The 23,605-nt window shown below is 48.9% G+C and overlaps 1 protein-coding gene across 1 annotated transcript in view; it reads left to right on the top strand.

Moving 5' to 3' along the window:
• LOC119251319 (class I histocompatibility antigen, Gogo-OKO alpha chain-like) overlaps positions 1–23,605 on the top strand; it is a 118,048-nt gene that overhangs the window by 4,274 nt on the left and 90,169 nt on the right. The window contains exons 2-4 of the mRNA XM_054698632.1: positions 16,758–16,868; positions 22,742–22,891; positions 23,202–23,507. Of these exons, the coding sequence (XP_054554607.1) occupies positions 16,758–16,868; positions 22,742–22,891; positions 23,202–23,507 (567 nt within the window). The remainder of the gene's footprint in view (positions 1–16,757; positions 16,869–22,741; positions 22,892–23,201; positions 23,508–23,605) is intronic.

The following is a 23,605-nucleotide window of genomic DNA, read 5'->3' as shown; positions in this document are numbered from 1 at the left end:
TGTTATTGTATTATTTTTAAAAAGATTTGTTTATTATGCATACAAGAACTGGGGTACAGGCCAGAGGTGTGGGGGGTAAGAGGATTCACCAGAGAGAGTGGGGAACAGAACAGGTGGATTGACTGAAGTACACTGCTGAGGGCATTAAGTGTCCTGTATAGTTTAATAGCAATTACAAAGTAACTTAGCAATTTTTACCTTAAACAGTCAGATTTTAGGATTCGGAAAACATAGGAAAGTAGAATTTTGTACCCATAGAACAGACCAGAACAGTATCTTTTGTAACATTATGACCTCATGAGAACCAGTCACAGCTGAGTAGTGAGTAGACCAGGATACTTTTCTTTCTTGGATTGATTTTTTATTGGCCCTGGATTATAATTATCCTGTTCCCTCACTCTCTTAGTTCCTGTTGTGCTCATTCCTAATCACCCCCAAGACAACCCCAGGGTCAGAGTCTCCATGGATATATCACACAGACCAGCTATTCTGCCTGCGCTTCATCCTGGGCAGGCCCCTGTCCCTTCACTGATGCCAACATTGGACTAATATGATAGGACCCCTGACTCCAAATTCTGAGCAGGTTCTAATGAGTGACCGTGGGAAAGCTGTGTCTCTGGTGGGAGACAAGGTCAGGTCTGCCTGTATCTTTAGAAACCAATGATTGGGGCTCTTTTCTCTTTAAATTTCTTAAAAGAAAAAATATCATGGCCTGTTTTTCTGCACTAGTGATGGTCACCTGTCTGTTTCGAAATCCAAGTTCACCTCTAAATTTGGGGTTTTTCTGTAGGGTCATTTTGGTTTCTGGAGTGAGAGCCCAAAACTGGCTCACAGGAAGGTGACCCACAGGGCCCAGATTCCCTCCTCCTGCAGAGAGAGATTCTTCCCTTTACTCAAGGACTCCCCAGTCACCCCAGGGTGCATAACACAGTGTCACCATCGGTGGTGTGTCCGAGCAGTAGCCTCTCCCCCAGCACTGGGGCCTGTTGTCCAGGCTTTAGGGAGTAGCAAGTGACTCAGTAGAGAGACTCCCATAGTTCCCATCTGTGGGGACCCAGAGCTTCGAGTGAGGTGTGTCCCTCCAGGACCTCTCCCCCTGCTAGAGACATGACTGAGGTCAGAGTGTCACTGACGGAAACAGGAGCCCAGGACCTGCCCCTGGGTAGACTCAGAGCAGATCATGTCAGCGATCTGTGCCTCAGGTTCTCCTCTGGCACCTGGGATATGCCATTATTAGTATAATTTTTATTTTTGAAGATTTATTTTTATTTATTTATGCATACAAGAACTGGGGTACAGGCCAGAGGTGTGGGGGGTGAGAGGATTCACCAGAGACAGAGTGGGGAACAGAACAGGTAGACTGACTGAAATACACTGCTGAGGAGCAGCGGGCGAGACAGGAGAGGTCTGCTGCACCATGTGGGTTAGCTCCCTGGCTGGGGATTGAACTGGTGCTGCAGTGGTGTGGTTAGCCTCATAGTGCTGAGTCTTAACCCCTTGCGCCACCAGGGAGGGCCCTCACTACTGCTTTTTAAAGTAAACTGAGACACTGCAGTTTTGACATGTTTCGAAGTTATAAATCTGTAACTGTCTGTGAAGGGAGACGATGGCCAAGTGTTTCCCTGTCACTGAAGATTAGCTTTGACATTGTCATCTTCCCCTCACTTTTTCCCACCTCCTCTGCAAAAAAAAATAATAAATACATTCATATGTTTTAACAAATATGTATTGGAAAAGCATGGTTTGCAATGGCAAACTATTAGCTATTCATGTGAAACCAATAAAAATTGATTATGACTATTAACAACACACGCTCACACAGACTGACCCTTGGAGTCTGCATGCAGGGCGGGGGCTGGCAGAGGGGCAGCGGGAGGGTGACCCCAGAGAGCAGGGCACAGTGGGCTCTGCTGGAGGCCCATGGGCTCAGGGGTGGGTGTGCTACAGTGACCACACCCGGGACCTGCCCTTCTACAGTGTAAGCAGTGATGTGACCAGCGCCCCCTCAGTAAGACCCTCTGGTTCCTCTGGCTGCAAAGTGAGTCCTCATGTATCTGGGGTCACATTAGCATAACGTGAGGAGGTGGGGAGACTGGCCCAGCCCTGCCCACCAGGCCCCTCCCCTCACTACCTGTGTCTCTTCCTGATGACTTTCCTGCTCCAGCAGAGGCGGGGCTGACTCCATCCCTGCCTGTACTTTGTGTTTTCCTGAGGAATAATGTCCACTTCCCTACTGAAAATACACACTCGGACATGAAACTGTTTTTTTTCTGGGTTGTTTTTTTGATGTGTTAATTGAAAAGATTCCTAAAATTTGATGGAAATAAGGAGGAGCCCTGAGGCCCAGTCAGAACTGCAGGTTTGCTGTGCTGAGTCTGTGCAGATGGAGGCAGGAGATGCTGTGAGGAGCCGAGGGGGACGGGGCCTGTGTCCAGTCAGTGTTCAGTGCGTCGTGGTCTTTGACATGGTCACTCCTCAGGGGTCATCTCTCTGCTACTTTGTCCTTGTCCTTCAGGAGCACCTGTCCCAGCAGGGCCTGTGCTCACAGGGACTCAGGCCCCACCTGGGCCTGTCCTGTCTCCAGGATGTGGGTGGAGGCTGTGTGTGACTGGATCAGACTATGCTCAGACAGGGCTGGGTCCTCAGGCTTCAGTGTGTTTATATTTTGCTTTTTTGGGTTTTTTTGGAGCACACCTGTTCTTTTTCATGTCCAAGGATCAGGCTTAGGCACTGCTATTGTTCCTACAAGGCCCAGGGCTGCCCCTGCTCACGGGCATCTGGTGTTAGAGATGAATTTTCAGACTCATCCTGGTTGGGGGAAGGTGACCCAGAGAAAGTGTGTGGGGACAAGGAAGAGGGCTACTCTCCCAGCATGGACAGGTGGACCTCACGAGGACGGCGCCTTTGAGAGAAGACCTGATGGACACTCCATGCCCACAGGGTGTCTGCGGAAGCTCTGTCCAGGCAGGGCTGCCTCCAGCGCAGACACCCCAGGACGGGGATGTCTGTGTGTCAGAGGCTGCGGCTGGGGCAGGGGTCACTGAGATGGGGTCTGTGCGCCCACATCATGCAGACGTTGAGGATGTTGGAAGGGTTTTGCCTTTTCTCTGAGTAAGATGTGGGGTCACACGACCTCTCTGCACACCTTTAGGTGCATCGCCATAAGATACAGGTGTGTCAGAGAAGAGAGCACCTGGAGAGAGACGCTGGGATGACACAGGAGAGGGGTGTGTGGAGAAGCCCCCTTGCTTCTCAGCGCTGGGCTGCCCCAGGGACAGGAGGACGTGGAAGGAGACACTTGGGAGAGACCCGTGGGGACACCGGCCTTGACCGTGGCCTTGACCGGCCTTGTCCTTTTATTTGGTCCTGTTATCCCAGACTGGCCTGGCCCCTTTCATCAGCTTCTGTGGGTCCCCACCAGAAGGTGCTGGAGACTTGTGGCAAATTTCAGGCTGCAGTGGCCCCACTTTGGGGCAACCCTGTGTGGTTGGGTATTTACCCATGAGGGGACAGGAAACTGGGTGTTTTGTTGGGAAACTCTTCTCCTCCCTTCCCTTCCTTTCTGTGCATGCAGCTCTCCTGTGTTCTTTCACACTCAGAGTGTGCTCTGCCTTTGTGCGGCAGGTGGCAGAAGCCATTTAGAGTATTCAGGTTTTGGGGGTCCTGGAGTGCCCCTCATTCTGCCTGTTAACAGACTGGGGATGTTTTCTCTGATCAGGACTCATTTCACTTCTCTGCTGCTCTGTCCCACTGGGTCCCTCACCCCAAGGCAGGTTAGAGAGACTGAGGACAGGATCCTCAGTGGGGATCTGACCCGGCTCCTGCTGTGTTTGGGGCAGGACCTTGTCCTTGTCCCTGGCAGGTCAGGGCTGGGGAGGGACTGACCTTCAGGTGAGCTGAAAAAAGCAGACAGAGCAGAACAGGGGCTTGTGGACAGTGTTGTGTGTCCTGAGGCTTCTCAGGGACACCTGTTCACACTGAGGGGGGGCAGGACCACAAGCAGGCGCTGGCCTGTCCTTCATGAGGGGAGTGAGTCTATGCCTTTGTCCCGGGGAGTCACTGGGTGATGAATGGGAGGGAAGGGCAATTTGCATGATGTTGGCCCCAAGTTCTCTGATCAGGGTGGGTCTGGGATGTGGGCTCCACGGTGTGGGAGGGGAAGGGAGGATGTTTTCCTCCAATAAACCTCATGGTCTCTAGCAGTCAGTAGCCCTGAGAGGAGCCAGGTCTGCCCTCCTTGGTCTCAGGGTCTAAGGGGTCACCAGGAAGGGCCCTGCTCCTGCTGGTGGGGGGTCCCTGGGCCCTGCTCCCCCCTGAGCCCAGAGCTCCTGGCTGCCCTGCTCCTCTGTGTGGGCCTGGCTGCCTCCTGCCCTGTCTCTCCCCAGCCCTGAGATGATGGCACCCTGCTCCTGCCCCAGCTCTGTGCTCTGCCTTCTCCCCTCCCTGCTGTTCCTCCTTTGGTTGCCCTCTCGGGGTCCCCAACTGAGTGTGTCCCTCCCTGTCCTGTGTCTCCCTTGGGTGAGTGGGGCCCAGGGGTTCTGGGAGATCTTCCTTCAGGAAGGATGGCTGTGGGGGTGCCCTGGCTCTAGAAAAATCGGGTGTTCTCCAACCACTCATGTGATGACACAGTTAAGAGCAGTCACTGAGCTGTAATGTGAGGGGGAGGGATGACAATTGCTCAGTGAGGGGTTTGTGGATTTTAAAGTCAACTGTCTAAAATGTGAAAACACCTTTCTCCTCATTTTTGGCTTTTGATTCATTTGTATCAGAAACACTTGTCAGTTATTAATTCATTTCACTCCACTAATATTTATATATTCTGTGCTATGTGCTGTGTACAAAAAAGAGAGATTCCCCATCCTCAGAGAGCTGCTTTCATACAGGAGACAGTGAATAATAAAGACTAGAAACCCACCCACTCCCACCTGCAGAGGGCTGAGAGGAGGGACAGGCAGGGAGCAGGTCAGGCAGCAGGGGAGGGAGAGGTGTGTGGGGGCAGCTGCGTCCATCAAGGGGTCAGTGTAGATGGTGGCATGGGAGCAAAGCCCTGGGGAGGGGGTGTTGGGGGTGAGGGCCCCATGAAGGGAACAGCCTATGGGGGGCTGGCTGGTGCCTGTGTGCATGAACAGAGGGGGTGAAGATCAGCTGGAGCAGAGGGAGAGGGAGGGACACAGGAGTGGGTGTCAGAGGCCTGGGAAGGGGTCACCCTGTGGGGCTGGGGGTGACTGTGGGGCTGGGGAGCCCCTCTCAGGCTGTGAGCAGAGCAGGACCTGGTTAAGCTCTCAGGTGAATGGGGCCCAGACTGGGGGTGGCAGGAGAGACAAGTCTGTGTGTGTCCAGGTGAGAGAGGAGGGGCTCAGGCCAAGTGGGGCAGCACGGGTGAGAAGTGGCTCTTTGGAGGTACAGGGGGCTCTTGAGGACAGCACAGTCCTGTCCTGTCCTTCCCAGGCCTCATCAGGTCAAGGGTGCTGACTGAGGAGCAGACTGGGGGAAACTTTTTATTCTTTTAAATTGAAGTAACAATTTACGCACTGCATAGCTGTTAGGTGTACAGGTTCTCCCCTGATAACTGTAAATTTCTCACACACCCACTACTAAAAGTCCAATCATAATCCTCCACCAGGCTATTCTCTCCACCCATTTCCCCTCTGGTGACTGCCATTTTGTTCCTTTTTGATTGCTTTTTCCCCCTTCGTATTCCACAAGTGAGTACAATTCTTTGGTATCTGTCTTTCTCAGTTTGACTTAGCATATTTCCCTCAAATTCTCTCCAGTGTTGACAATGGCAAAATTTAATCTTTTAAAATATCTGAATACTATTCCATTGTGTGTATCATCTACATCACATTTTGTTAATTCACCTGTTCCAGACTTGGGTTGTTTCAATCATTGGCTATTGTAAATCGTCCTACAGTGAAAACAGGGGCCATGTCTTGTTTTGAATAAGTGTTTTCATATTCTTCAGGTAAATATCCAGAAGTGGAAATACTGGATCATTTTGTAATTCTGTGTGATATTTTTTGCAAACCCACCATATTGTTTTCCTAAATGGCCACACCAGTTATTCAATACACTGCACAAGGGTTGTTTATTCCCTTTTCCTCACCAAAATTTATTATTTCTTGACTTTTTGATAATAGACATTCTTACTGGTGTGAACTGAAATCTTGCTCATTGATTTTCAACTGTTGAACCATCCTTGTGTTGCTGAGATAAATCCCACTCAGTCATGATGTGTGATCCTTTTTTTTTTTTAAGATTTATTTGTTTATGTATACAAGAATTGGGGTACAAGCCAGAGGTGTGGGGGGTGAGAGGATTTACCAGAGACAGAGTGGGGAGCAGAACAGGCAGATGGATTGAAACACACAGCTGGAGGGAGCAGCAGGCAAGGCAGGAGAGGCCTGCTGGGCCATGTGGGTCACCTCCCTGGCCGAGGATCAAACTCTGGCTGCAGTGGCTGCAGATTGCTTCATAGTGCTGTGCTGTAACCCCTTGATCCACCAGGGAGGCACTTGTGTGATTCTTTTTTTTTAAAGGCATGTATTTGCATTTATTTATTTATTTGTTTGTTTGTTTTGTTTCTACAAACACTGGGGACAGTCAGAAGCGCGGGAGGGTGAGAGAATTCACCAGAGCCAGAGCGGGGAGCAAAGCAGGCAGAAGGACCAAAGTACACTGCTGAGGGGAGCAGCAGGCAGCAGAAGAGGTCTGCGCGCCATGCGGGACCCTCCTCGGTGGCCGGGGAGCAGCCAGGGATAGAACCGGTGCCGCAGAGGCTGCGGGCAGCTTCGCAACCCAGCGCTCAACCGCTGCGCCACCGGGGAGGCCCTTGTGTGATTCTTTTTAATGTATATTTGATTTTGGTTTGCTAAGGTCTTGTTGAGGATTTTTGCATCTATGTTCATCAGGGATGTTGATCTGTAGCTTTCTTTTTTTGTGTGACGTCCTTCTCTGCTTTTGGTATCAATGTTGGTCTCATGAGATGTATTTGGCAGCATTCCCTCTTTGTTTTTTTAGGTGTTGAGAAGTCAGGTTTTAGTTCATCTTTAAAGATTTTGTAGAAGTCACTGAAAATGTCTGTTTCTGGGCTTTGTTTTTCGGGAAACTTTTGATTTGTGTTTCAATGTCTTTGCTTATAGTTGCTTTGTTCTGAAGCTTCCTGATTCAGTCTCAAAAGGTTGTATACTTCTAAGAATGTGTCAGTTTCTTCTGGCTTATTTGAGGTTATTCAATTTATTGACATATAGATATTTAGTATTGTCTTATGATCCTCTCTATTCCTGAAATGTCAGCTGTGATGTCTCCCCTTCATTTCTAATGGTATTTATTAGAGTTATTTTTTCCTTATTCCCTCCTTGAAAGCCTAGCAAGAGATTTGTCTATTTAGTTTATTTTTTTTCAAGAACCACTTTTGGGTTTCATTGATGTTTCAGTCTGTCTTTGATCTCCCTGTCATTTATTTCTGCTTTAATTTCATTCCTTCTCTGTCTCTTGGTTTCGTTTGTTCTTTTTAGCTGTTGTAGGTGTAAGGTTAGGTTCTTTACTTGAGCTCTGTCTTGACTCTAGGTGTGGCCTGTATTGCTCTGTATTCCCCTCTTAGTGCTGCGTGTGCTGTGCCCACTGATAGGTTGTCATTTGTCTCAAGGTATTTTTAATTTTTTTCTTTGATTTCCTCCTTAACCCACTAGTCATTGGGTAGTGTGTTCAGTCATTAGGAATTTATTGACACTTGTTCTGTGACTCAAAAGGTGGTTTATTCTGGAGACTCTTCCAAGTGCACCTGAGAAGACTGTGGAGTACAGTGCCCTGTAGGTGTCTATTTAGCCCTTGTGGTCTAATGCCTCACTTAGAGCAACAGTTTTCTTGTTGATTTTCTGTCAGGTGGATGTGTCCTTGATGAAAGTGGGGTGTTGAATTTCTTTACCACTACTGTATTGCTGCCAATATCTGTTTTCAGATTTGTTAATAATTGTCTTATATATTTTGATGCTCCTTTGTTTGGTGCGTGTATATTGATGAGAGTTATGTCTTCCTGTTATGTCTTCCTTAATCATATGATGTTCATCCCTGTCTGTTGTTACTTTTTTAGCTGCAAGTTTATGTTATATTTTATGGCATTTGGGAGTGCCCCATTTTCTTGTGTTTTTTTCCGAAGAACTTTTTGATCCTGTCTCCTGGAAACAGCATAAAGTTAGGTTTTGTTTTTTGGTATAACCAGTCACTCTGTGTCTTCTTCTTTGGTGAGTTCAATTCATTTACATAAAGGGTGAGTATGTGATGATTTATTTTGTCCTTTTGTCTTTAGTCAAATCCAGCCAAGAAATGTGTGGTATCTGGAGAAGGTGGTGGCAGCTCCAGGGTCACGGCCTCATAGGTCCCCTGGTCAGTTTGCAGGATGGTGTAAGGCAGGAGGCCCAGACATTAGCCAGGTGGTTGGGGTTCAGAGCTGAGCACTGCTATAACCACCCAGTCTCTATGTTCTTGTTTCTGAAGGGGAACGTGAGGGTGGACATATCAGGATAATGTCCATACCCAATTTTCAGAGTCATGGGGAGGCATCTCCAAGGTCACACAGAGAAAGTAACTGCTGAGGTCATGTAGTTGGCCTTCCATCAGCACCCTGAGCCACTTCTGTTCCTGTGCCCTAATCTGGCTTTCATGACCCAGCTCCCATGTCCTCTTCCTGCTGACGGAGGAACCTCCCAGCTCTGCTTTGGCCCCCTCTGAGGCAGACTACTGCAGCCCTTCTCTGCTTACACACCCCAGGATGCACGTCCTCCAGGGTGGGCTCATGTGGTTCTTTGTGACCTTAGTACCCTGTGGAATATGTTCCTGGGCAACAGCATGCATTAGGTTAGGGGATCCGAAATGACCGCTGCAGGTCGTTGTCACAGAGTCACCTGGGACGTCCTGCCATTTAGAGAGAAGTTCCCCGGCTTGTCCCCAGAGGCAGAGAGTGGACTCCAGCTGCCCTGGGCTGGGGAAGGGAAAGTGGGGGTAGTGCCCATGGGCCCAGGCCCAGGAAACAAGGTTGTTGTGGTGATGGAGATGTTCTCAAGTTAGATTATGGGATGGTTGCCCTGCTCTGTACTTACCAAAAGGACATGAGAGGTGAGCCTTCAACAAGTGACTTAATGGTCATAAGTTATATCTCAATAAATATGCTTTAAAAATATATTAAAAAATGGGTCTACAAGTTGACCTGTGTCTGTCCTCCACTGTATCCACATCGAGGTCTTGTGGGGCAGGAAACTGCCTCAGCCCACGAGGTGCTGACGTCATGCTGCTTCTGTGACAGAAAAGACTTTTAGGGGCCTTCGGTGGGAGGCAATTTATTTTTCATGCTAGCGGAATGGGAATAATTAGTGTCCAACAGGTCTACTGTGTTGGTTTTCAGTTTTCCACCAATTCTCTGATACACAAAAGGGGAGACAGTTCCCCTCATGAGTGTGTCTGACTTGCTGGCTCTTCCTCATGAGGAGAATGAAACAGAAGGGAGGCGCCACGTCAGAGTCAGGCTCACAGGGGCTGAGACTTCCTGCCCAGGCTACCCCCTGGTCACTCTCTGGGGTGACTCCCTGCACACTGTGGTCACTCAACTAAGGGGACGCCCACAGGACAAGGACCTGAGGGTTTTCTCCAGGAGCCCCATGCATGAGCTCTGAGGCACGTCCTTCCATGCTGATCACGGCCCTTCAGATCCGCCAACATCTCGTCCCCATTGCAGCCTCGTGGGACCCAGAGCTGGAGCCTCTGAGTGAGGCCCTTCCTCATGCCTCCCCCCAGAGACTGTGCCAGATGCCAGATCTTTGTGGTTTAGCTGCTAAGTTTGGAGTGATTTGTTACAAACTGTTACTGGAATCAGCAGTGTCAGCGGTGGAGTGGGAGCGGCAGGACAGTGGTGTTTTCCACCTGCTGCTCCACCACAGGCAGTTGTGGCAGTTGCTCCTCAGAGCTCAGTCACTGCCGTTTGTAATGGGCCATCAGGTGTCACCTGATTGGTGCTAAATGGTCCTATCAGACTTGTGGGTGAAAGAAGATAAAAACCAGGGTTGGAGGGAGCTGAGGGGTCCTCCGAAAGAAAGGCGACCATGACTCCAGCCCTGACTGAAGCCCACAGAGAAGGAGAGACAATGCCAACCCCTGGAAAAAATACGGTTCCAGCCTCCGAAGAAAGAAGAAAAGAAGCAACAAGCAGCCGCTCTCCAAGGAGGGGAGAGAGGCTGAAGGTCTCTGTTACGGACTGAGCCTCGGTTCTGTCCCTGACATCGCCTGAGAGGAGCCCAAAGGCCCTGGGCCTAGTGTCTCAAAGAGCTGTTTGGTGCTGGTGTAACCCACCCACTCACAAAGAGCCTTTAACACTGGGCGTCTCTGACACCGCCTCTGTGGGACCCGTTGTGGCCATCACTACTGGCTGGTGCTGTCCAGCACCCCTGGTGACCGGTGAGGACCGTCACTGATGCTACCTGGTGAGGTAGCTGCCACTTGTGGGCACAGTGAGTGCTTTGTTTCCCCTGTTTGTAAATACACCCCATGGCGGTTGATCCTGGAGCCTGAGGTCTCTTGTAATTGTGCGTGCGGGTGAGACCCACAGACAGTGGCCTGTCCTCTTCTCGGGCACTGTCCTTTGTTGGTCTGTAGCTCTTTGGTTTGGTTTTTGGCCTTTTGGCCTTTGGGGGCCTTTTGGCGGCTCCCTGGTCTCAGAGCCTGGGCAGGGGGTGGCTGTTCCCTCCATCCGGCCTCCTGCCCTATGGCCTCTTTCGTGGCCCTCTTTGCCCCTGCTTCAAACCACTAGAAAATTTAGGCAATAAAGTGATCAGTGGCTGTTTTCTCACAAAAAAAACAGTGGAGGCCAGAGCAGCTGGAGTGACAGTCAAGGTTCTGATAGAAATAAGGTGTCAAACAAGAATTCTATGTCCCCTGGAAGTGTCCTTCAAAATAAAGGTTATAAAAAAAAAGAAAGGAAAAAAAAAAACAAAATAAAGGTAATAAAAATTATTTTTACGGTTTTTAGATTCCATTTAATGTTGCTGTTCATTTATTTTTCTTCACGCGATCTCCAGACCAGTGTCTGCAGGGTCATGGCACAGAGGGGCTGTCACAGCCTGGAGCTGTGAGCGGGGCTGGCTCTGACCCACCTGCAAGGAGTGGGGCCCTGGAGCCCCAGAATCAGCCTCCAGGGTTGGTCCTCCAGGGAAGTCCAGGCTTTGCTCTGCCCTCCACTTGGCTCCCTGAATCTCCCTGACACCCCAGCATTGGGGAACTGAGGGGGATGTTCTGTAACAGGAGGGGGACTCCCCTTAACCATCTGCCCCCACCCGCCGCATCAGGACCTGTAATGGAAAGGAACTTAAATACAATTAGTGTGCAACAAAGAAAAGGGAAAAATAAATTTCCAAACCAAGCACCCAAAGTTACTCATCCCCTCGTGGGTAAATGTTCAGCCAAACAGGGTTGGCCCAGAGCAGGACCCTAAGGTTTGTCGCAGTCTAGAGCACCTTCCCATGGGGACCCATAGAAAAGGGTCAGAGACAGGCAAGTCTGGAAGGAAAAGAGAAAAACTAAATAAAAGCTGCCATTGTCGCCTCCCCGCAGTCTCTCACCCACGTCTGTGTCACCCAGTCCAGGACCAAGAAGCACATGCAGCTTCTTCACATATCTCTGCTCCATGTGCCTCCCCCAGGTCTCCTCTTGGCTCTTTCCTTTCTTCCCTCTCCTTCCAGCTGCTTCTCCTCCCTGCACAGCCCCACCTTCCAAGGGTGGGACAGGGAACCTGGATCCTCCCCTGGGGACCCTCCTGTTACAGTCCTCTCTGTCACCAGCATGTGCATGTGTGTGGGTGACACCAGCCCTGCAAGGACAGGCAAGGCCCCGGATGTGCGCAGTTCCCTGGGCAGTCACATGCCAGCACTGCTGCATCCCCCTAGATGAGGCAGACGCTCCAGACCCCAGTGGGAGCCCGTGTCATCCACACAGACCTTCCTCCCACAGTGTCCCCTGTGCTGCCCCTTCCCTGCCTGGTCCTCTTTGGCTCCCCACTGCACCCCTTTCCACCTCTGTCCCCCAAAGTCCCCATTTGCATCCTCTGCTCTCTTTTCTAGGAGAGTCTCCATCTTCCTAGCCAGTGTCCAAGGAGTAGCCTCTCCCCCAGCACAGGGGCCTGATGTCCAGGCTTTAGGGAGCAGCACGTGACTCAGTAGAGAGACTCCCATAGATCCCATCTGTGGGGACCCAGAGCTGTGAGTGAGGTGTGTCCCTCCTAGACCTTTCCCCCTGCTAGAGGCAAGACTGAGGTCAGACATCACTGACGGAAACAGGAGCCCCAGGGCCTACCCCTGGGTAGACTCAGAGCAGATCATGTCAGCAATCTGTGCCTCAGTTTCTCCTCTGGCACCTGGGATATGCCATTGTTATAATTATTTTATTTATTTATTTATTTTATTTTTATTCTTTAAAAAAAATTTTAAACTATATTTACTTCCCCCCACCCCCTCAGGTCGAGTCCCCATAGGATTTCCTTCCCCAAGGACGCCTGCACCATCACCAAGGTCCCCTGTGCTCCTCCCTCCCTCTCTCTGATCCCTCTCCCTCCTCCTCCCCTGCAGGATGTCTCTGGTTTGTAATTGTCTGTTTTTGCTTTGTTGTGTTTTGTACTGTTATTATTTTTTTACATTGATGTTCTTATTTGTTTCCCCTATATTCCTGTTATAAGTGAAACCATCTGATATTTTTCTTTTTCCTTCTGGCTTATTTCACTGAGCATAATTCCTTCTAGCTCCATCCATGTTGCTGCAAATGGCATGAGTTTATCTTTTTTGATTGCTGAATAACATTCCATTGTGTATATATGCCACATCTTCTTGATCCACTCATCTATTTTTGGGCCTTTGGCTTGTTTCCAGGTTTTACCTATTATAAATAATGCTGCAATAAACATAGGTGTACAGGTGTTCTTTGGAATCAATGTTTTTGTGTCCTTTGGGTAGATCCCTAGGAGTGGAATTGCCGGGTCATGTGGTAGCTCCATTTTTAGTAGACTGAGGAACCTCCAGACAGCTTTCCGTAGTGTTTGGACCAGTTTGCACTCCCACCAGCAATGTAGGAGAGTTCCTTTTTCACCACATCCTCGCCAACATTTCTTGTTGCTTGTTTTTTTGATGTGTGCCATTCTTACTGGTGTAAGGTGGTATCTCAGTGTGGCTTTGATTTGCATTTCCTGATTATAAGAGATGTTGAACACTTTTAAATATGCCTGTTGGCCATTTGCATTTCCTCTTTGGAGAACTGTCTTTTAAGTTCTTCTGCCCATTTCTTGACTGGATTGTTTATTTTGTTTTTGTTGAGTCCTGTGAGTTCTATGTATTTCTTTGTGGTCAGTACCTTATCAGTTGAATGGAGTGCCAAGACTTTTTCCCAGTCAGTGGGGTGTCTCTCTGTTTTAGTTCATGTCTCTTTTGCTGTGCAGAAGTTTTTCAGTTTGATGTAGTCCCAGGTGTTTATCTTTGCCTTCACTATCACTGCTTTGGGTGATGAGTCTTTAAAGATGTTTCTGAGATGTATGTCTTGTAGTGTTTTACCTATATTTTCTTCTATATATTTCATGGTCTCAGGTCTTATATCCAGTACTTTTATCCATTTTGAGTTGATTTTTGTGCACGGTGAGAGGTAGTGGTATAGTTTCATTTTTTTGCATGTGGAGGTCCAGTTTTCCCAGCACCATTCATTGAACAAACTGTCTGCATTTCATTGTATATTCTTTGCTCCTTTCTCAAAGATTAGTTGTTCATGTAAGTGTGGCTTTGTTTCTGGGCTCTCTATTCAGTTCCATTGGTCTGTGTGTCTGTTTTTGTTCCAATACCAAATTTATTTATGCATACAAGAACTGGGGTGTAGGCCAGACGTGCAAGGGGTGAGATGATTCACCAGAGACAGAGTTGAGAGCAGAACAGGCAGATCTGCTGAGGGGAGCAGCAGATGAGACAGGAGAGGTTTTCTGGGCCATGTGGGTCAGCTCCCTGGCTGGGGATTGAACTCATGTTGCAGTGGCTGGTGATAGCTTGATAGCCCTGAGACTTGAACCCCTGCCCCACCAAGGAGGCCCATGCCATTATTATTCATAAGTATTATTGAAACAATTTATCACTAGGGTAAATGGTTTTCAGGCTTTTCTGCCTTCCTGGGATTAGGAGTGCCCTGCCCGATGGGGCACCTGCATTTGTTACATTGTTATAGTTGTCTTATTTACTTCTGTGGGCCTTGACTGCAGTATTGAGGTATTTCCCCAGGAGAAGCAAAAGCAGGATAGAGGCAGGAGAGAGAAGGGGAGAAAGATTGCCAGAGAAGCCCAGAGTGGACACTCACCCGGGGCTTGGAGGCCTCCTGTCCTGCTGGCCTCCTGGCCTCCTGGCACCCCTGCCTGCCATGTACCTGGTTGCTGCACTACACATAAAGCTCAATAAAAACCTGAGAAAGCCACCAAGGGCTCCAGGATTCCTCCTTTATCTGGTCTGCTCGGATCATAGATGAACCAGCACTGTGGCCATCCTGCCACTATAATCACCATCTTACAACTGACACAGAGCACCTTTACTGCTCACGGCCACTCTGGAGGCAAAGGGGAAAGTGTGGCTTCTCCTCCCCAGGAGAGAAGTGGGTCTCAGGAGGAGGGTCTGTGGGTCACTTGCTCCCTCAGATAGAAGAGCAGCTCTAATGGGGCCCTGGAGGTGACCTTACCCCTGTGTCTGCAGTGTCCACGTGGGAAGAGGGGTCTCTAAGCATGTCTGCCCTTATTGTCCATCCTCACTGTCTGTGGCTGCAGAGTTCGTGTCTGCCTGATGTGGACGCTGACTGTGCAGACGACTGATTGGAGGCTGGCTTGGAATGTGGTTATGTGATCTTGTCCCAGTGAGTGGGACAGGAAGGCAAGACCAACCATCAGTGTATAGCATTTGCCTTGTAGTGAACAGGGCATGGCACTGTAAAGCAGCCTGGCTTGGGTTGTCACTGATGCCAGTGAGAGGACAGCTGACCAGTAGGTGGGGTGGAAAATGAGAGCAAGGCTGAGCAAGTGGCCCCTGTATTCACCAGGAAGGTGTCTCTCTCTTTGTTATTTATGGGGTCACCGAGGCTTTTCCTTAGAGTTATTACCTGGGGAGCCTGTCTCACCTTTGGGCTCCTTTAATGAAGGTCTTTTCCTCCTGCACTGGGGTCTTTCCAGTCAGAGGCAGCTTATGATCTGTTTGTCCTGCATTCTGGCCTGTGGGTTGGGCTGCGCCTCCCTTTGTAGAGAGTGGGATAGTCCCTTTTCCAGCGCCCTGTGTGACTGCACAGAGGGTGTAAGGTAAATGGTTTTTCAGGCTTTTCTGCCCTCCCACCATTAGGTTTGCCCTGCTGATGGGGCACCTGCAGTTGTTACATTGTAGCAAATTATCTAATTTACTTCCGTGGGCCATGGGAAGAATATAGCCATAGTCATCAAGCAGAGAAGAAGCAGGAAAGAGGCAGGAGAGAGAAGGGGAGAAAAGAAGGCCACAGAAGCCCAGAGTGAAGACTTGCCTGGGGCCTGGAAGCCTGCTGGCCTCCTGGCCCTCTGGCCCCCGGGAGCCCCTGTGTGCTGTGTACCTGGTTGCTGCAATGCATGTAAAGCTCAATAAAAGCCTGAGAGACCCACTGAGGGCTCCAGGACTCTCCTTTACCCGTCTGTGGCATCATAGATAACCTGCTCGTGCCCATCTTGCTCCTACAGAGGGCATGGCCCTGGGCAGTCTCTTTGGATACTTGTGGCTGAAATGTCCTGTTTGCTTGAGGCCCTTTTAGAGAGGCAGAAGATTTACATTAGTTTCTCAGAGTCCTTTTGTTTCACTTGGTCTCATGAGAAAAAGGCAGCTTCCCCATCAGCTGCTGTGGTTTTCACTTTAGTCTCCAGCATTTTCCCTCTTGCCTCAGTTGTGGCGTTAGATTTGAAATTTATACTCCCAGCCTCCCCCAGGATTTCTTTGTTCTCTAGTTTATGAGCTGGCCAGGCAGGAGCTCAGAAGATGGAGGACACAGTCCAGGGATGAGCAGGCAGTGGAGGGCTCTTACCCACCTGGAAGAGAATGACAGGAAAAGCACCCCCTTTTTTTGTCATCTCTACCTGTAGCCAAAAGGCACCCCTCGGAATTGTGGGGGGAAGGTGACATGCACTCACAAGTTGGAGGGAAGAGATCCCGTTGATTAGTCACCCTTACCTATGCCCAGCAGCCCCTCCTCCTGTCCCTACACCTTTCCACAGGTCTGAAGACCCAGTAGGGCACCTGCCTGGAGGGCGGGTCTCAGGGGCTGGTGAGACACCAGGACACAGAGGAGGAGCCTTTCCCAGCTTCCAGGACAGTATCTGTGGTGCCTGAATGGAGGAGCAGGGAAACCAAAGAGGGGATCCAGGGGCCAGTCCAGGGAGGACAGAAAATCTGTGAGGACAGACTCTGAGGTGGACTGGTACAACGCAGCAGTTTTCAACTGTTACCTTCTCAGTTTGTGTGGGGAAATGTGACCACAGACCAACATTTTGTGCAATGCTGTGGTAACAGTAACAAAGCACCTGTGAAATTTTCTGCCAAGTTCATTTCCTTAGTGTTCAGGGGCAGATAATCTGCCCCCCCCCCACCATGGGGAAATTCTTCTTCTCTATTCGATTCACAAAAAAACTACACACCCCCTTACACCACAGTGTCAGTGGAGCTCAGTCATGTATTTTAATATTGTCTTCTGCTTAGGCTCAGGGAGGCAAATTGCCCAAAAACAAGCTGGATATAATCTGAGCACTTTTGATGGTCATTTCAGCTACAACCTGGAAAATAATTTGACTGTCCCGCCACTTTACAAAGGTATGGAATTTTCATGCTGTTATATGAAATGATTTTTATTTTTATGTCTTCGAAAATTAAGAAAAGTTGATGGTTGATATGATGTTTGAGGCTATAAGGTTTCTGGCTTGTGTATTTTCGGTTAATAACTTGTTATATAATGTTAAGACAGTACTCATATAATGGAATTGATGTGATTTGGGTGACTGCATCCAGGATAATTATGAAGTGAAATCATTATTTCCTTGTCTTTCTTTTTTTATGAAAGATTTATTTTTATTTATTTATGCATACAAGAACTGGGGCATAGGCCAGAAGGGTGAGGGGGAAAAGAGTCACTGGATACAGAGTGGGGAGCAGAACAGGCAGATCTACTAAAATGCACTGCTGAGGGGAGCAGCAGGCGAGACAGGAGAGGTGTGCTTTGCCTTGTGGAGCTCCCTGGTTGGGGATCAAATTCATGCCATTGTGGCTGGTGATAGCTTAATAGTGCTGAAACTTAACCCCTGTGCTACCAGGTGTGCCCTATTTCCTTGTCTTTCATCTAACTTCAGACATTTGTTTTTCTAGAAGAAATGATCATCTATTGCATTAATGAAATTATGTGTCACACATTGCCTGTAAATACAAATTTGTCTAATAAAACTGATAATTAGAATATTTACCATAGATATAAATGGTAATATATAGCTGTGAAGGTATAAAAACAGCTGAGCTGCTGCTTATGATTATCTAATAGTCTTGTGGATGAAAGGAAAAGGGAGAGTTAGATAAACTTATCTGTTGAAAGGTCAAAGATGAATAACCTATTATATGTTGATGGATCACATTTATATGGGACAATAAGATATTTTGGAGTTTTGCACCTAAAACCCCCCATATGGTTGAAAAAATCAAAGTTATCAGAATAAATATAATAAAATAAATAGCTATGAAGATGACTCAGGCCTGGGCTCTGTCCCAAGGAGAGTGTGGTCACAGGAACGTGCTGAGAATGGAGGGGCCAGGGAGGCTTCAGATTGGACTGTGGTAGTTACTCCAAAGGAGGGAGGGCGGATAAATTGTATTGTTAAGTGAGACACATCATTAAATTATTTAAATGTTCATTGTTTCCAAGAGAAGAAAAGAAAAATATACATAATGTTCTTGACAGGGGTCACAGCTCCTCCAGTAGTGTACTCAAGATTTGTGCATTTCTCCAGATAGAGTTTTATCTCATAAAAAGATTCTTAGCTCAAGTGCTGAGAAATGAAAAGTGGGGAGTCCCTAGTCACATGAGGGGTTAAGTCTCAGCACTGCGAAGCTATTGGCAGCCATTGCAGTTAGAGTTCTAACCCCGGCCAGGGAGCTGACCCACATGGCACAGCAGACCTCTCCTGTTTCGCCCGCTGCTCCCCTCAGCAGTGTATTTTGGTAGATCCACTTGCTCTGCTCCCTATACTGTCTCTGCTGAATCCTCTTACCCACACACCTCTGGCCTGCACCCCAGCTCTTGTATGCATAAATAAATAAAACAAATCTTTAAAAAAAAATCAAAGAAAGATGGGTACTGACATCTGCAACTAACTTTGAAATGCACCAGAAACATAAGATGGATGAATAGAGACATGGAGCTGTGGATAAAGTTGAGTGATAAAGCTAATGTGGCGAATGCTAATGCTGAATCTAGGGTCTGCTCTGCACTGTTATTTCAATTTCTCTGTGTGCTTGAAAATGCTCATAAAATACCACAGACTGAGGGGTGAATGTGGCCACACTCTGTGCGTAGGTCAAGGCCTCTAGCCTGTCCTTAAAAGCCTTTGAATGCACCCATTTTTCTGAGTTGTCTGGGCGTGGAGCCCACCACAAACTTCCTCCACGAGGCTTCAGCCTGTCAAAAATCATGGCTCTGAGTTTTCAGTGTCTCCTCTGTGTTAGCTCCCAACATGCTCATGCATCTGCTTCTAGGAGGTTCTGCAGCAGCTGCTCTCTGGATTTGGCCTGGTTCCTCTCTATCGACACCTGCATCAATTGAGTTGTGTCTTATTAGAATTTTTTAATGTGTTCCTTGACCAGAATCATGTGTTCTTTCAGAAAAACTGTCTCCTGTGTCAGGTCTTGGGCACCACAGAGCATGTGGGGCATGTTCTGAAGGGCCTGGCGACTTGTGCTTTAGCTCTTGGGTGAACAGCTACAGCCTCCTCCCCAGGGAGGCTTGTCACTGCCTTCCCGGCAGCCTTTCTAGGGCCCCTGATGTTGCCCTGCTCTCTGCTCCTTCACATTGAGGTTTTCAGCAAGCATCTTGGAGAAGTCCCTGCCCACACCACCCAGGCCTCTTGCCCAAGCCACGAGAGCTGGCTCTGAGTGGCAAGGAGGCCTGGAAGGTGGCCTCTTTGGAATCCACAGACGAGCATTTACACCCCACCCCGAGGGCCCTCTGGCAGGTTGTTGAGATACACCCCAGGATCCAGGGTTTGCATCATTGTGACCTTGTGAGAGCCAGTCACAGCTGAGCAGTGAGTAGAACAGGATGCTTTTCGTTCTTGGATTGGTTTTTTATTGCCCCTGATATTGTAATTATCCTGTTCCCTCACTAGCTTATTTCCTGTTGTGCTCATTCTTAATCACCCCCAAGACAACCTCAGGGTCAGAATCTCCATGGACGTATCACACACACCAGCTATTCTGCCCACTTTATCCTGGGCAGACCCCTGTCCCGCAGCCTCAGTCCTGCCTCCCAGGGCCTGGGGCCTGATCACCTGGGCAGGGCTGAGGGCCTGGATCCCTCACCTCACCCTTGGCCTGTCTCCTGTCCCTGCTCCCCTGTGGTTGATTTTCCTGTGTCCTGTTCTCTGTGTCCAACATCTTTGTTTCCCTTTTTGCCCACTAGTGCCCTTTGCCTACTAGAGGAGGGACGTGGAATGTCACCCCTGAGACCACAAACAGCTGAAGTGAATGTCTGTTCCCCCAGCGCCTCCCCTTACCTGGGCCTGACATGGAGTCTGGGCTGGATTCCCCTGAGGACTGGGCAGGCCGGGCTCCAGGGTCTTCCAGGCCTGAGTTGTCTCTTGAGGGCCCCAAGGTCTGTCCTTCTCCAGCCTCTTTCTGAAAGTCCCTGGGGCGGGTCATGGTGTGGGGGTGCTGCTCATCCCCTGTAGGAGGAACCGGGGAGGACACTCAGCGTGCACATTTTATCTGAGTGCTCAGGGATTTTCTTGAATTTTTTCATCATTTCCACTCTCCATTCTTTTCGACATTTGTATTGTTATTTGGAATCTCCTGGTTGATAGACTCAGTTTCTTGTAGGTCTTCTCTCTGCTTGTCATTTCTTTTCCATTTACATTATTTAGTGGGAGTGAGACTTTGATATTCCAGTTCATCTTCTCATTTATTCATTTCTATGATTAAAATCTCTAATTTTCAAGAACTCTTATTCTGAGCACCTGAAATTTTATAACATCTTTTTTCTTTTTCCTTTTTGTTTTTAGTACTAGAAAGTAACAAAATTTTCCTAAATATGCATAGGGAATCTACATCTAAATGAGTGTGTGAAATCTGTGCAGGAACCCAGGGTGAGCTAAGGAGTGAGATGGGGTCCTGGCACCCCAGGTGAGAGGAGGGGATCACATGGCAAGGACAGGGTGACTCATGACAAAGGTCTGATATTCAGGCCTCCCTGGTGGCACAGCGGTTGAGCGCTGAATTGCAAAGCTGCCTGCAGCCTCTGCAGCACCTGATAGATCCCAGGCTGCTCCCAGGCCACTGGAGGAGGGTCCCACAGGGCGCGCAGACCTCTCCTGCTGCCCGCTGCTCCCCTCAGCAGTGTACTTCAATCCTTCTGCCTGCTCTGCTCCCCGCTCTGGCTCTGGTGAATTCTCTCACCCTCCCGCGCTTCTGACTGTACCCAGTGCTTGTATAAATAAATAAATAAATCTTTAAAAAAAAAAAAGGATATGTATATTTAAAAAAAAAAAAAGGTTCTGATATTCTATGTTTGCCCTGACATAGTAGGTTTCTCAGATACAAAGCTTGTTTCTGGTAATAAGCCTAATTTTGGGTAAGGCCAACCATTTTCATACTAGGTAGTTATAGATGTGGTAACCATTTCTTGAGATGAACCTCTGATGATCCGCAGATGAAAATAATTCACGTGCGAATTGGCCTCTCTGGGGGACACCTTTCTGAACATCTTGGGGGAGGCCTGTCCTTCAGCGCATAATAAATGAGGGAAGAGCAGATGAGGGGGAGGACGGAGCCAGGGCTAGGCTGTAGATTAGGCTACAGGCCTCTTAAGTATGGTTGGGTGCTGGGGCAGGACGTGGAGGGGGCTGAGGGCAGAGGGGACAGGCTGGTCTATGGGGCCAGAGCACATGTGTCAGGGATAGAAGTGACAGTTATGGGAAGAGATAAAATCTTTTCCTTATGCTTAATTTTTTTTAATATATATGTTTTTTGATACTATCTGATTTTTTGATACTTTTGATACTATTGATAGTAGTGGTCGGGTCCTATTAGGGCTCCTGCTTCTCTGCGTTCACAATAAACACGCTCCTTCCTCCCAGCATGGGGCTCAGGTGGGGTTTACACGTGTCTTTGTCACCTTTACTCAGTGTCCATCTCTCCTGACAGTGCAAGCTCCACATCTCCAGGGTCCTGTCTCTGCTCCCCATTGTATCTGCAGGGGAGGCAGCTTGGGGAGGCAGGAGACAGCCAGGGAGAGGGATTCTGGGAAGTGAAGAGGAGGCAAAGGCAGAGAATACTTGGGAGATGCTCCCTGGTTCACTGAGAAAAGCATTTCTCAAAGTGTGGTCTGTGGAGCCCTTGAAGTCACCCAGAACCTTTCATGGGGTCTATGAGGCAAAACTAGTTTCAAAACATCACCTAGACACCATTTGTCTTTTCACTATTTGGCATTTGCTGAGGTAAAAATTCATAAGAGTGGAGCTTATAGCACCACTGCAGAAGTATAATTCTTCACCAGCACTTACCTGCAGGAACAAAAATCAAAGCCAGTTTCACTTGAAAATGTCCTGGGAAAAGCATTAAAAGTTATCTTCATTATTGCATCATCCTCAACTCCACATTTTAAAATATCTGGTGTGCTGACCTGGAAGGACACACAGAGCACTCTGAGGCATCCCAAGCCCTGTGTCCTGAGGAAAATATTTGTATGAGATGAATTAGACTCTTTTTATTTGTGGGCAACACCAATTTTACCTGAAAGAAGGAATGACACAAACTAAGGTTATTTAAATTTGGGTAATTAGCAGACACTTTCCTCAAAATGAGTGTCTGTTTCTTGAAGAAAATCAACAATGGCAAACGACAGTAACGTTGCCTGATAAAATATAAGCTCTCAGAGAAAACCAGAATTATGAAAAATTGAGTGCATCACTACTTGACAATTTATAGTATGAATTTTCTTTTGGGATTATTATTAAAAAATAAAACATTTTTTGATCATTTGATTCCAGTGTAATTAACACTAAAGATCTATGTAACTTAGTGAAACAATGTATCACCTTAAAAAACCATACATTAGCACAAGTCCCAACCAATATGCAAGAGAGGCCTATGGAAATGTAACAGAATAGGAAATATTCCCTGATATTATTTCAGGTTTCACTTTGCAAATAACCTTCGAGAAACCACCACCTGTACAGTTTTAATTCACGCTGGAATATTCACAATTACCTGAAAACGCTACTAGTTTCTTCATTCCTCAGGCTGCTCCTTCTCCCAGCCCAAATCCACTCCTCCCTAAGGTGAGGAAGGGAATTTGGAGCCTCCCCTGTCTGTGGATGTCACTCTGTCACAGCATCATGTCTCCCTCTCACAGGCTCTGTGGGGTGGTGCAGCCTTGATGACCCCACACTCACCCCCATTCTCTCTCCCCATTTCCTGGGGGTGTCCAGGGAAGACAATCAGCATCATCCTGCTCCAGTTACAAAGTCTCCAAGGACCCTCCTGGACTCCTTCTCCCCAGGCCCCTGGAAGGAGTGTGATGCCCCTCACCCTCCTGCTGCTGCTCTGGGGGCCCCTGGCCCTGATGGAGACCCGGGCGGGTGAGTGCGTGTCCAGCTGGACACTGTGCTCCAGGAGGGAGGAGCAAGGAGCCCCTGCGGGTGCAGGACCCCAGGAAAGGCTCATCTCCCCCCAACCTCTTGTGCCCCTTCAGGCCCATTGTGTTCTGGCCTCTTCTTCTGCCCCTCCCGCCTGCCTGAGTGCTCTGGTCCCCTGAGTCTGGGCCCTTCTTGGCCCACCCCCCTTTTTCACTCTCACGGCCCGCCCTTTCTCCCCTCCAGGCCCATCTCCCTGGGACCTGGGCCCGTGCTGAGAGGAGGGTCAGCCCTGGTCTCCCCCTCCCGCCCCCAGGCTCCCACTCCCTGACGCTTTTCTACACCGCGATGTCCGGCAATGGCAACGGCAACAGCAAAGGCAATGGCAACCACAACCACAATGGGGAGCCCCGCTTCATCGCTGTGGGCTACGTGGACAACACACAGTTCGGGCGGTTTGACAGCGACTCTCAGGGCCAGAGTGCGGAGCCCCGGGCGCCCTGGGCGGGGCAGGTGGGGCAGGAGGAGCAGGACGAGGAGACTCAGATCCAAAGGAACAACGCACAGTGGTTCGAAGCGCTCCTGAGGGACCTGCGCGGCCGCTACAGCCAGAGCGAGGACGGTGAGCTTCGCGGGGCGGTGCCAGCGTCAGGTCACACCCCCATTCCCACCCTAAGGCCCGGGTGTCCCGAGTCTCAGGGTCCACTGACCCCTCGAGGC

This window comes from Talpa occidentalis, unplaced genomic scaffold (assembly GCF_014898055.3).
Source record: "Talpa occidentalis isolate TD23 unplaced genomic scaffold, MPIMG_talOcc4v2.1 talOcc4.2, whole genome shotgun sequence".
Lineage (NCBI taxonomy): Eukaryota > Metazoa > Chordata > Mammalia > Eulipotyphla > Talpidae > Talpa > Talpa occidentalis.
Note: the sequence above shows the minus strand (reverse complement) of the source record. Positions and strands in the feature narration are given on the sequence as shown.